General features: G+C 44.7%; 1 protein-coding gene and 1 long non-coding RNA gene across 4 annotated transcripts in view; both read right to left on the bottom strand.

Moving 5' to 3' along the window:
• Positions 1–14,066, bottom strand: part of LOC310764401 — a 468,487-nt gene that overhangs the window by 285,801 nt on the left and 168,620 nt on the right. The gene's annotated exons all lie outside the window — the stretch shown is intronic.
• Positions 1–14,066, bottom strand: part of PIK3C2B (phosphatidylinositol-4-phosphate 3-kinase catalytic subunit type 2 beta) — an 86,416-nt gene that overhangs the window by 58,032 nt on the left and 14,318 nt on the right. For 2 of the 3 annotated variants that reach the window (XM_083618106.1, XM_083618107.1), the window contains exon 2: positions 2,542–3,563. In XM_083618106.1, coding sequence (XP_083474232.1) covers positions 2,542–3,465 — 924 coding nt within the window. In that variant the 5' untranslated portion in view covers positions 3,466–3,563. Of the gene's footprint in view, positions 1–220; positions 711–2,541; positions 3,564–14,066 lie in introns of those variants that run through there. The other variant, XM_083618108.1, reaches the window with a different exon arrangement.

Consider the following 14,066-nt stretch of genomic DNA (forward strand, 5'->3'; position numbering starts at 1 on the left):
AGGCCAGAGTGCACGCATGGTCTCAGAGCCTCAATTCACTCCTTCAAAGCAAACAAAGGTCCCACTGTCAGAGCAATTAACCCACCAAATAGTTAGAGGAACAGGGGGAGAGAGGGAGAAAAAAGAGAGAGAAAAGGACAGAACACAACAGACACTAAAGACAATTTTAATGCTCCTTTATAATTAGTTTCTTGCACAGCAAAAGCAGAGAACGACTTACATAACCTCTGCCAGCAGCTTCTGACAACATTTTTCACTGAGCGTACGGGGAGAGTTGGTCCCATGAAGTTTAGTGACGGTGGAGAGCTTGCTTGTATTTATATCCTTCAGATGCCAGAGGTATTTGTCATCTACTCTTATGTCTAAAAATACGCCTTAGACCCATTCAGAATCCCAGAAGCAGCAAGGAAAGGATATCCCCATGGATATCCGTTTCCAAGAATCTTTTACAGCAAAGGATTCCTTCTATAAAATTATTGCTATGCGATTCTTCTTAGGATCCTTTAAAAAAGGATTGGGAAGGTAAGTGAAGATGCAAATACTCTATCCAATCCTTGCTTACTAACAATTGGCCTGAGGACCACGTGACATTTCAGAAGCTGTAGCTTCTGGGAAACAGGAGCTCTAACAGCCAGGATGGACTCACGTCTTTTGGAAAAAGTTTTTACTGGACGTTGCCTTTCCCTTTGACTGCTGTTGTGTGGATCATATAAATAGCACAACAGATGTAGACAGCCCTTTCAAGGCAGCTGATGTGTGCCAGCAAGCTTCCGTAGAGGCAACATACAAGTGGGACAATGAATTCCCATGGTGACATTTAAGTCAGGATGAGGAACAGGAAACAAGTTCAGAATCTGTTATTCCAGAAGCATCCTAGGCAGCTGTTTCTGTGCACTTCCACAAGAACTTTGCCTTTCAGTTCAGCATTTTCGTGTAAAATGGACAAACGGAGAGTGGTTCCCCCACAGAGAAGAGACCTAACGTTGTGGGACTGGGTGATGAGTGCAACCCATGGTCTTCCTAGAGGAGGAGAAAGGGGAGCAGGGCCCTTCAGCAGACCTCCATACTGCTGGGATCCTGAAAAGTCAGTGTATATTAGAGGGTGTATTGCTTGCAAAAGTTTGCATGGTAGGTCAAGAGCCTACTAGCACAACAGCATATTTTCATGAGGACTTTAAAAAATGCAAACTGATGCAAACTGAACTTAAGATTGGAAAAATGAGAAATGGAGAAAAAAACAAAACTCACAGACTGACTAGATTTCTTCTGCCTCCCAGCGCACCCCTACTTCCTAAAAACAGAAGAAATGGCTTAAAAAGCAGGACCTTCAGTACCAACTGCTGCTGAAATGTCCAACTAGCTATACTTAAAGCGACTCAAAAAGACTCAGAAGCATATAGCAGCAACTGCTTGAATCGGGGCCTGGCAGAGAGCCAGGAAGGGGTGGAGCCTCCAGCTCCTATGTAAGCTCCCAGTCTGAGCTGCCTCACTGATGAAGCAATAGCTGTCCTCCAAGGTCCTGTCTTCATAAACTGGGGAAATGGAGAAGAGATCTGTTGTTTCCATATGTTAAGCAGATACTAAGGGTAGAGAACCAGGAGCATGAGGACTGGTGGGACTGGATTACTGTGAAACTGCATGCCTATGAGCCACACAGGATACAGCTGCACGAGGACTTGAAATCTAAGCAACCAAACTATGTTAAATCTATTCAGTATGTTTGGGAGGGCTTGAGGTTGTTGCTCTTTTAAAAAAGGAAGCAGTTGATCAGAATCGGAAGCGTAGCACACACGGAGCACCCTTTGCCCCCCACAGAAAAGAGCTGTTATTGATGGACAGAAACATTTTAAGCATCCCACAGCAATATTAAAGACCCTTGAACATGATATATTAGTAAGGATTCATACATTTCAAATGCTGTCAAATTCAAATGCCTAGAAATCAAAAGCTGATTTTCACTGTACCATGGATAGGTTCACAAACCGTCACTCAAAACATGCAAACTTTGTCTCTGTCTCTTTTCGATTCCTTTTATAACACTTGGTTGTACTTAGCTGGGCTTAAACAACATTTCAGTTGACCCTTCACCCAAATGTCCACACTGAAGAACGCATACATCCTTGGGTGGTGGCCTTTGCACCTATAGTTGTACGTACAAAAGCTTCCATGATATCCTTCAACAATTGTATCATAATATGTGTGGGGGAAAGGAGAGGGGAAAGCAGAGAAGGTAGCCTTATAGCAGGCATTCCCTAACCATTTTCTGATGGCTTAACTTAGCATAGAAAACAGTTATATCCATTGAGATGCCACTTTTTCTGAGATGTAGCTACAAATAATCTTTGGCGGAATAAAAAACTTCTACTAAGGACTAAGAGTTTGGTTTTGGTGAATGCTAGGAAATGTACCAAATAATTTGACTCCTGTAATGATACACACTGCATCTGAAAACAAAGGCAGGGAACATTATGTGCATCCCTCTGCCACACCACTCAGGCTCCTTAGGCATACATCATTCCGCTTACATAAAAATGGCCTTACCGGATCTGCTGATATCCTCCGGTTCTTGTTGGGTCCAGAATTCTTCCGTCCACCAGACCTGGAGACATAGGTCCTGGGAGGTACCTGAGGAGGCATAGTCTTGCTGCGAGCAACCGGCTTCCCGCTGCTTTCTTTCTCAAAAATGCTTCTGCCTTCCTTCCAGCTCCATGGGGCATCCCTCAGAAGGTCGGTGTCATAAGTGGACTTGAGGTTGAGCCGGGTGATGGCGTCGTTGATGCCATCGTAGTCCACTGTGCTGTACGGGTCCTCTTCCGAGATTCTACGGCCTAGCAATTTTCCATCAGCCCTCTCGTGGGTTGAGGAGAACATGTTGATATCATTGGGTTGGGAGCCTTTCAAGGAAGCTTGGTTCACTTCAGAGGCATTCCAGATGGCAATGCGAGGGGGCAACGGGGGAGGAGAAAGCTTCTTAGGGGAGCTGCCGCTACTGCTGTTCTGGTGGGGTGTACTATTGGGGGGGTCAGTGAGGAAGTCACCCCCCGTGCTGTCGAAGATGTACAAATAGTCGCTGGAGAGAGGTCCCTTCAACCAAGGCTGGCTCTCTGGCTCAGGCAGCAGACTGGATGAGGTAGAGTTGTTGGTCCCAAAAGCTCTCGAAACCTCCTGGCCAGAGAGGGCATTGTAGTTCAGGGTAGAGTCTGAGCCAGAGAGGCCTCTCATGACCTTGATATTGTGGCAGTCATTCCTTACAGCAGGCTTGTTGTAATCCAGAATTGGATCATCCCAGGAAATGAGAGGTTGGTCAGTATTCTGCTTCGCCTGGCTCTCCTCCTTATCCTGCCTCAGGCGGGACAAAGCATCATACTCCATCTGCAGGGCTTCCGCAAGAGCCAGCTCCTTGTGGCTGATCCCCACAGACTCCAAGGACTTCCAGTGCTCTCCATTGCCTCTAGTTCCAGACATCTCTTGTAAGGGGGGCAGGGGGGAAGCCACTGAATCCAGTGACTATTGGGTGCTCAGTTCAGGGCTTAGGAAGAAAGTCATGCTGTGCCACCAGTCACCTACAAGTGAAGAAACCAAAAGGAAGTGTAAACAGGCCAGTTCTCATGAACAATTATCAGCTTTAGTGAGAGTTTTGGTTGACATGCACTTTTGGGAGGATGGCAGTCCTTAAATGAAGCTGGGTCTTAGTGCTTATCTGCCCCTCAGGAGGACATGTCTTCTGCCAGTTTCTGATGAAAAGTATATGAGGTACACACTCAACAAGAGTAACTAAATTAACTATTTTTCTAGAGAAATAGGTGCCAGAACTCACCATGAAAGCCCCCTCGTTCTCTCATAATGACAATGGCACCCACCTGAGAGGTGCGGGAACTGAGTTCCAGAAAGTTCCGGCTGAAAAAAAGCCTTGATTGAAGTTTACCTTGAAATTTACTTCAGAGCATTCACATGACTTTCTTGAAGCCAACTTTGGGATTAGTGATGAGACCAGAATAAGATAATTGTTTTCTATCAAGGATAAGGAAGCCCAGAAGCCTTCTGGTCAATTTCCTCATACTGTCAAGATCGCCCTCATTTTCTTTAGACCATATTCTACCGATGATGTGACTCATTTAGAGCCAGATACTATGCAAAAAGTATAGCGCCTCTTCCGGAACTGAACAATGCAGCATTGTTTGGAGGCAAGAGAAGAAGTTAAAGATTGACAGAAGGATGGAAAAGGGGAGAGCTCGATGGCAAAGGAGATACATGCCATGCCACATCTGCAGGGCTTAAATAAGCTAAAACGCCAGTATTTGGATCTTAAAGGGCTTCCTGAGTATGCAGTATGCCTGCTGTTACACTCTATTAGTTTTCCACTATATTCTTGACACACTTGGATGCTGTAAGTAAAGACAAGCTACGGGTGTGCTCCTATACATACTTACTTGGGAGCAAACCCTACTGCAAGGTAGTCCATGTGTCCTACCTCACAGAGGAGACCGGGCAGTCCTCTATTTGAAGACATCCTACACTTGAGGGGCCATCTGCATAGCAAGTGTGGCTTGTCCTAGAAACTCCCCTCCCCTTTCTCAATGTGGTTCTCTCCATAGTTCAGTGGGAATCTTAGTCTCACCTGCCTAGCAAGTCCTAGCTGCCCTGCTGAGTGTTGAAGTATTGTGCACCAGTAAATAGGATAACTGAAGTTGTTGTTCCTTGAATTAGCCATAGCTGTTGCAAGATGTTCTCAGAGAGTGAAAACCCATAGGACACTACAGTTCAGACAGATCCAAATCTGGTTTAAGGAGGATAAAGAAGTGATAGCAGAAGACTATTATCCATCAACAGTTAGCACCTAGAGAGCAAAGACTGAGCAAATGCAGAGGTCACCTGGTCACAGTCTTCCTCGCCATGGCGAGATATTTAAAAGTACAGTAATTATTTCTGAATTTGTATCCATACAAATAAATTACTCTAGGCAAATTTCATTCAAATCCGTGTCCACTTTTGTCCTCTTTTGACAATCTATTTCACCTAGCCCTACTGAACTCAATTTTAATCACTTCTAAGTAAATATGCAAGTGACTGGACTGCGCATAACCTTTATCAGAGGTCAAAGCAGTCTGCTACCTGAAAAGAGCAGATCAAACAATGAGCTGTTGGGACATGCACAACATAGTCCTTTCGATTCTCTCCCTCTCATGACTCAAGTGTAGAAAGAAGAAAAACCAAATAAACACACCACTTGTCTTATTGGCCCCAGCCCCAAACCATGCAAACCACAGCGACCACAGAGTTCTCAGTGGCGGCCAGATCTCACTCAGCCAGCCGATCACCTACCCTGGAATTCCACTTCCTGGAGTTGAGGTCCTGAGATCTGCTCCGGCTAGGCCACATAAGGCTGCTCAGAGAAGAATAATCTCTATCTTGGGTGCAGGAAAAGATCACAAAGAAAGAGCAGAACAGCCTCAGGAGGTTCATGCAGCACTGCAGAGGCTCTGCATTCCTATAAAAGGGGGGCTGCCCAACAGTTCTGCAATACAGTGGTACCTCTAGTTACGAACTTAATTCGTTCCAGAGGTCTGTTCTTAACCTGAAATGGTTCTTAACTAGAGGCGTGCTTTCATCAATGGGGCCTCTTGCTGTCGCTGCGCCGCCGGCACACAATTTTGGTTCTCATCCTGGGGCAAAGATCTCAACTCGAGGTAACTCTTCCAGGTTAGCGGAGTTTGTAACCTGAAGCGCTTGTAACCTGAGGTGTTTGTAACTCGAGGTACCACTGTACAATGGAGCATGCTTGGCTCTGTGTTTATATAGACCACAACAGTGGGTCATTAGCAACTTTAATCTCATCTACCTGCACAACAGGTCTCAGGCTGACAAACAAATTCAAAGGTTAGATCCTACTATTTTAATCTTCGCAACAATCCTGTGAAGTAGGTCAGTCTGAGATAGGTGTAGCCAATGTGTTGGCCTCCAGATGCTCTTGAACTCCCATCAGCCCTAGTCGACATGGCCAGTGGTCAGGGAGCTGTAGTCCAGCAACATTCAGAAGGTTGCCCCTGTTCCAGGAGATAGTGATTTCCCAAGAATACTCAGTGAACTTCATGTCTGCATGTGGATTTGTACCTGGACCTCCTAGATCCCAATCCACCACTCTAACCACTTCACCACACTATTCTATTCCTTGACTGGATTTGTTTTAACCCAACACCTGTGGATCTGCTAACAGCTCAGGAAAAAAACCTTGCAAATGCTTTTTGCTGTTTAATTTAGCTCCGTCACTAAAAAATGGGGTATGGTTGTGAATTTTGTTGCTAGCAAACAAAGCAGGTCAACATAACTTTTTCAAAGGCACTCCGCTCCATAACCTGCTTCTGACCGTCTATAATCAGAACTATGTATTAGAGAGATCACTTCCATTAAAAAATAAAGTTCTTTATGTCAAATGCTTCCTTGCACAAATCAAACAGAAGTGACCAGTCAGCTTCTCTTAACTTCAGTTACCTAGGACCAGCCCTACCATCAGACAGAGTGAGCAGCCGCCTCAGCAGCAGAAGCTGGAGAGCAGGAAGTGGTGACAAGGACAGAGCTGCACTGTCCTCTCATCACCAGAGCTGAAGTAAGATGCAACTGCCAGTTCAGCTGGCTTCTGAATGTGAAATAGGACAGTAAGAGGCACAATGCAATGTTTACAACAGGCAGTCTTGGGCTAATCCTGCATATTGCAAACAGGACTGTCATCAGGGCAAAGGTCACCCCGAGGTCTCTGGAGAAAAGGCATGTTAAAACTGCAATAAAGAATATATAAATGAATGTGTCTGAAAGTGAGAAAAAGTATTATTCCATGAGGATCTGATGGCATTCTTCCTTTACACAAAGGCAAATATGTTGAAGCACGACTTTAAAGCACTTCACTGGAAACCCAGCAGGGGATCTGAAGAGGTGCCCTATTTTTACTGGCATCAGTGAGACAGCAACCTCCTTCGTCTCCTCACTGCATCCCATCAATCTGTGGCGCTCCAGGCCCTTAATTAATAATACTCTGGCTGATCAAAGCAGCTTGCTGCAATTTGCATGGAAGCACTCGACATGATGTGAACACTGTTCTTATGCAGCAAAACGGCCACAGACTAGCAGCTCATGATTCACCACAACAAACAATGCGGCGCAAAATAATAGCAACAGATAATAAAACTATTGGGAAACGTGGCCAAGCCAGATATGAAGCGTTCCGATGTCCTCAATAAACTACATGGCCTGGTCAGCAAGGAAGCGTGAGATCAGGAACCCTCCCTCTATAAAAGTCAGTCAGGAGTCCATGATACAATGGGTTTGGAATTATTCGCTTCTCAATGTCCGACCAATACCAAACCTCACATCTTCAGAGACTATCAAATGGGTTGCTTTAGACCAGAGGTGGGGAACCTGTGGCCCTCCATATATTGTGGGACTCCATCTGCCCATTCAGCTTGGCCAGGGATTATGGGAGATGTAAGTCAGCAACTTCTGGACACGTTTCCTCCCCTCCGCTCTAAACCACTGGTCTTCAGCTGGTGGGCTGGACTCAGAACTCATGACTGTGTTGCAGCCTGACCTAAGGTAGTCACACCAGCAGCACTACACCCATAGAAATATATGGCACCAAATTTAAGATGTTGCTTCCAAATATTATGATACTAACAGCAAAGTTGTGCAATCGCATGCCAATTTCAAAGCAGTAAAACTGATAGGTTTTAAGAACCTGCTTAGGGTTAAATAAGCAGCAACAGAAAGAAAATAAACAGCAGCAGCAAGTATTCAAGTGAAAAGCACCAAAGAAGAAAAATTAGTACAGGGTGATGTTTTCCTGAGTGCATTTTTCCTCCCAATAGTGGCAACTTGCAAGCAACTCTTGGCAGGCTGCTTCCACCCACAGGACAATCTGATTTTACTGAGGGATGCCAAATCATTGTGGACCAAAAATGTTGTTTGTGTAGAAAATGGGCACAGCAGAGGCAAGAAATGATTTCAATAAGAGCATATCCTGTCCATTATGTTCCAGCCCCGTGTTGGATACTTAAAAAGGGAGTTGTGCATATGAGGCCCATTCAATCCTTCATCCCTTTCTCTTGGGTTTAAGTACCATTGTTCATGCACCATTTAAGTTTAGGTACCATTGTAACTCTGTATTAACCTCGCTGCACACATCTTCATCAAACATTTTGATTGGAGAGTAAAAATTTACAGCTACTACTATTACAGCTCTGCTGTGAAAGCCAGTTAACAAGACATTAAAATATCTGCAGATACCACTTTTAGAATCAGTTCAGATGTAATAATCTTCATTCCATAATGACCATGGTTATTGGTCGTGGCTCCTCACCCCCGATCTCGACTTAATGCAATACTTCCAAGACTTGCTAAGCCGTATATACTTACCTGTTATGTCCAAACATTTAAGCTCTGGCCACAATACTAGCAGTTTGCAACCACAATCAAACCATGGTTTGCAACCTTGGGTTGTAGTAAACCACTGTCTCCCAGTTTTAACAAGACCTGGAAATCAGCAGAGACAATATTGGGCTGAAGAGAGAAATAAAATAAGGTAATTTCCTTCATCACAACCCTGTGTTACGTTAAGCTGAAAGAAAGCAACTGGGTCAAGCAAAAGTGACCCCAGAAGCTCCATAACTTAGCTGGGATTTGAACACTGATCCTTATCCCAGTCCTGATCATCTGGGCTGCACCTTAAATGCAGAAAGCTATTGTGCTTGCATTAGGTCCCCCCCCCCCTTTTTAAGGCTGTACACAAATCAACCCTTAACTCCTAGAACCAGCTATTTCCCATGCTCAAATTCATCCATGAAGCTGCAGCCATTTCTCCTAACAGCTACTTGATGTCACTAGAACAGCAGAAAGAGGCTTTATCAAAGTCACTGCAGTAATCAGTAGGACTGAGAGAAGAAATCCCGTGAGCCATGATGTGCATGTGAGCACCATCTGCAAAAGGAAAGACAAAAGAAGGCAAGACGCAGCACTTCCTGCTTAACGGCTTCTGTCCTGATGATTCGGCAGCATTCTGCTCTTGTGCTTTTGTCGCTGCAGAGGGTCTGCCAAGCCTGACCTTGACTGCTTCACTCGTGTTGCCCTCTCCAAAAGAGCATGTGAAGAGAGAGCTGTTACTGGGTGTGTCTGAGTTCTGAACATATGTGAATGCTGAAACAAACAGAGCATGGAAGCAGAGTGGGGGCTGTAGCCCAGTGGTAAAGCACATCCTTTGCATGCAAAAGGTCCCAGGTTTAATCCCTGGAATCTCCAGGTAAGGCTGGGGAAACCTCATTATCCAAAAGCATGGAGAGCTGCTGGCAGTCAGTGGAAGATAATAGTGAGATAGACAAACCAATGGTCTGACGTGGTATAAGGCAGCTCTGTTTGTTCCTAGCTGAGGTGCCAACATGATTAACATGGGGGGGGGCAGGTAAGCACCACCCTACATAATTGATCACAAGACATGGGCATGCACACCATTTGAATGGCAATGCTCGTCAACTTTGGGAGTGTGTGTGTCCCAGCCCCCTCAAATGTTTTATGGCTCTTCTTCTTCTTCTTCTTCTTCTTCTTCTTCTTCTTCTTCTTCTTCTTCTTCTCTGGCAATCACTTGTAGCCGAGTGAGATTGTCTTCCATAAACACAGTTTTAACAATGAGTCCGTAAGTGACTGTGGAGGCCAATTCTGGATCCACACGTACTTTCACAGTGGGGACATTGGTTTCCAGGCGGGAGTTGATCACAGTGTGGATTTGCCAAGCGCACCGTCCTCCTAGCATGTTTCTCCCTTGCGTCCTGAGTTCAACTGTTTTCAAAGCCCATGACACCTTTGGTAAAGGCTGTTCTCCAACTGGAGCGCTCGCAGGCAAGTGTTTCCCAATTGTTGGTGTTTATACTACATTTAAAAAAATTTGCCTTGAGACAGTCTTTTTGTTGACCACCAGCATTACACTTTCCATTTTTAAGTTCGGAATAGAGTAGTTGCTTTGGAAGACGATAATCAGGCATCGGCACAACATAATAGTGTTCTATGCATTGGGTCCCCTTTGTGCTCCTATGGCTCCTAGCAAGGAAGAGGCATGACACACAGCATGTCTGCTATGAGTTAACTCACCCTTTTCTACTCTTCTTCCAATAAACGGAAGCTTACAGAGCAAATGCTAAATGAAAGATGCTAAATGGAAGATAGGTAACTCACTGCATCTTCTCCTTGAGGGTGACTGCAATGCCTGGGGCCAGACAGTCAGGCTGTGCATCCGTAGCAGTGACCAGGGAGGAGTACAGAGAAAAGAAACGCTATGGCGCATCTGCAGCATTACATCTGGACACCTTCATCTGCCCCAGCTGCAACAAAACATGTCTCTACAGACACAGCCAGGGCTGCAACCTTCCAACAGTTTGACTTCACTCCCAAAGTCGTACTCCTCCATTGTCTCCTGAGACAGACAAATGCCAGCAACAATAGCTGCTCATCTTCACGGCTCATCTTGGAATGTCATCTATGCCAGTGATAAGGAGGGTTCCCTGTCCCTGCTCCATGCAAACTTTCAGTAGGCAGATTAACACCGACTCAAGTAAGGTGTACCATCGGGATCAGGAACAGCTATAGAGGCAAGTCGTAGTATTTCTATAAGGGGAAGCACTTCAAACCAGGCCTATATAGGTGCATGTCCAAAGGGATAATTTCCAGTTATTTTCTAACATGCATAGATCTACCATGTCACTAAAAAGCACACTTTTTGGCATGTTATCAGCAAAGCTACTTGTGCCTATATTAGCAGTGAGCCTCCGCCTCTCATTGTAAGCCACCCTGAGAACTACAACATGGGATATAAAAAAGGTAACAAACCACAACAACTATTTGTGCTGGATTTGACCTTTAAAGCCCTTTATGGCTTGAAGCTGGAATATCTGAAGAATTGCCTTTTTCCCTGCCTGTGCAGGCACCCTTGGGGTTCCTTCCAGCTGTACAATTCTATGATTCTAAATTTCTGCACATGCAAATCGGTACCAAATCTCCACCTTTGAAGTAGCAGAGCATATGGTTTGTATGCGCATAGTCCCAAGTTCAGTCCTTGGGCACCTCCGGTTCAGGCCTGAGACCTCACAGGGCCACTGCCAATCAGTACAGGCACCAGATGGAAAGGAACGGATTTCATTCATGCATCTCCTGAGAAACACAAGGAAGACAAAAACTCAGCCCAATCTGACAGTGTGTGGTGGGAGAAATATCTGCTCTCTTTAAGAGAACAGAGATTTGAGTCCTGAGGAAGGGAGTAAGCATTGTGGGGGGGGGGGCAACCGAGGAGGATCAAAGGCGAATGAGAAACCACATGAAAGGCCAGTGTGGTGGCTTTTTGGCTGCCCTTCAGCCTTCAATTGCAGCAGCCTCTTATTACGGGTTTATCTGATGACTCTCCCTGCATAGGCCTAGCATTCTACCTCTGTGCTTATCTGCTTGATAAAGCTGTGGCAAGATGCCAGCTGCTCCTGGGTGCCAACTGACTCCTGTTCTCTGTGGTAGGTCTCCCTATAGGAAGAGCTGCAGCTTCTACAAGCATCATGCGAAACGACCCAGAAACTAAAGAAGTATTTTCTTACCTTGGACCACCTAGAGATGATTGCACACAGCTTAGAAATGTTTGAAATTAAACAGTATATAAAATTGTACCTACAATCTCTGAGAACAGCCAGCCACAGGCCTTTGCTGGTAAATAAGATGAGAGTCCAGAAGACTTTTCTTTTTAAGGACTTCTCTCGTTGTTGTCTGTTCTTCCCTCGCTAATAAGACACATTTCCCTTCCAATTGAAGTGAGTTAGATAAGGATCCTGCTGGATATTCCAGCTGGAAATCCTCATGGGATACTATTAATAAAGAAGGCAGATTCAATCCTTAAAAAATGAAGAGCCAAGACAAACACGTTTTGCTTCCTTACAAATTAACAGTATTATTATCCCCCTGACATCTTCTAGACCTGTTTGCCTTGTGCCAAGAAATTAACTGGTGATGTGCTTCTTTTAAAGGATTGCACTGGGCTGGTCTTCTGTTTTACAGCATTTCACAGATCTGTCTTTCACAGAAAAGGCAAGGGATGCCCCTTTTCTGAGAAGACCCCATTCTCCAAAGAATGGGCACAAGATTACCAGACCTTCGTATTTTATTTCTTTTAAAACTGCCTGACATTTGAGTGATCTCAAATGTATATGCATTCCACTCAATATTATATACAGAATATGCTGCAGACTTGTTTCCTGAGAATCCAAATTTCAACCTAAAAATGTTTCCAATCTATGTTGTTGTGAAATTGAAGATGGCCAGGAAACATCTATAGAACACTCAGAAAATTTAGTTAGGAAAGACTGAGCAGGGCTCCAACTGATCACTGGGCAGGCGGGAACATATCTTAAATCTCAGAGTGTTTGTTGACCTAGAGTGCAAGAGGCAAGTTGAGTAGGTAATATTGATGCCTTAGCACACTCTCAGTAACTAAGCAGCTTCATTGCTTAGAATAAAAATCTAGTTATTTGATGCTGAAGCTGGGAAGAAGTATGCCAAAGGTTAACAAAGAAATTTGTATTTGTGCATGTGTGTGTGCATTAGTACAACTTATTCAAATTCTTTCAACTTATGCTTAACTGCATTCCCAGTTATGGTACCTGTCAATGTGGTATGATAGCAAAGTGCAACACAACACTTCTCATGGAGGGGGAAAGCATATTACAAGCAACCGCAGTGTCTGGTTTGGGCTAGTATCTTTGTTTACAGCCTGTTGAACAGAGCTACAAAGGAACAGACAAGACTTTGAAGGTCCTTCCAAAGCAAAACAAATTAGAGCTGCTGCCCTTGTGACTGCAGATCTTTTGCAGGAAACCCTTTTAGGGATTCTCCCAAGTTGCTGCTGCTGTTTTAAAATGTGTTTTCCTGCAGAAGAACAATAAACACAAACAAACCTTGGAGTAGAGTTTGTCAATTTGCCAATTACACTTGGTATAGTTGAAATACAGATACAGTAATGGTAATTCATTGCTGAGATATGCCACTCCATAGCAGATCATGTGATAGCTCAGTCGGTTAGCATGATGCTGATAACACCAAGGTTGTAGGTTGAATCTCCGTATGGGAGTAGATGATCCTCAGGGTCCCTTCCAACTCTACAATCCTATGTGTCACAGGCAGCTGCAGCAACAGTGCCTCCCAATACAGTTTAAGCGTACAAGGGCCCAACTCCAAAATTAAAAATGTGAATGCAACAAACGCAAGCCTTGTACGCCTTGGTTTGGGGAGTCAGATTTGGCAGAGTCGCTGGCAGACCTGGATTTGCCCTCTGTAATGAGTGAGTTACAGAATCAACCTAACAGGGAAAACAGGAAACAAGAAAGAAAGTGGGGTGGGTCAATGGCCAAGAGCTGGAAGTTGGAAGCCATTTGCTGTACTGCTTCAAGGTGCCCATACAGTGGACAGTCAACGATACGAGACACGAGCAATCCCTTTAGAGCTTGTGTACAGTAGTCTGCAGATGTCAAGATCCCTATATGAACCGAGGCCGCAGATTATCCCCTGTAAACTTTCAAGGAGCAATGGCAACTCAGTGATACAGCACATCAATTGTATGCAAGTGCAAACCCTGCATTGCCAGTTTAAAGGATTCAGTAGCAGGTAACTGGAAAGACTTCTACCTGAGACTCTGTAACTGTTCAAGCAGACCAGCTTTGGCCAACTTGCTGCCCTCCAGTTTTCAACAATTCCCACCAGCTCCTGCCAGCAAAATGCACAATACCAAGTTGAGTGGACCAATGGTCTGACTCTGTATAAGGCCACTTCCTATGACAGTGCATCAGTGTGCCATCCTCCATGCAGGTGGCCGACAGTTTTTTCAAAGTTTAGGAAAACCTCTAGATTTGTGGCCTGGCATTATGCAGATGCCCACATTCTTAGTACCGTTCAAAATGCAATCCCATTTCTTTGTTAGCCAGGCCCCCTGAATCAGGAGACACTGCCAAATCAAAAGCCACGCCTTTCTCTTGATTACACGTCCATTTCAAAAGTGTTTTAGG

This window comes from Podarcis filfolensis (genome assembly GCF_964270895.1).
Source record: "Podarcis filfolensis genome assembly, chromosome: 6".
NCBI lineage: Eukaryota > Metazoa > Chordata > Lepidosauria > Squamata > Lacertidae > Podarcis > Podarcis filfolensis.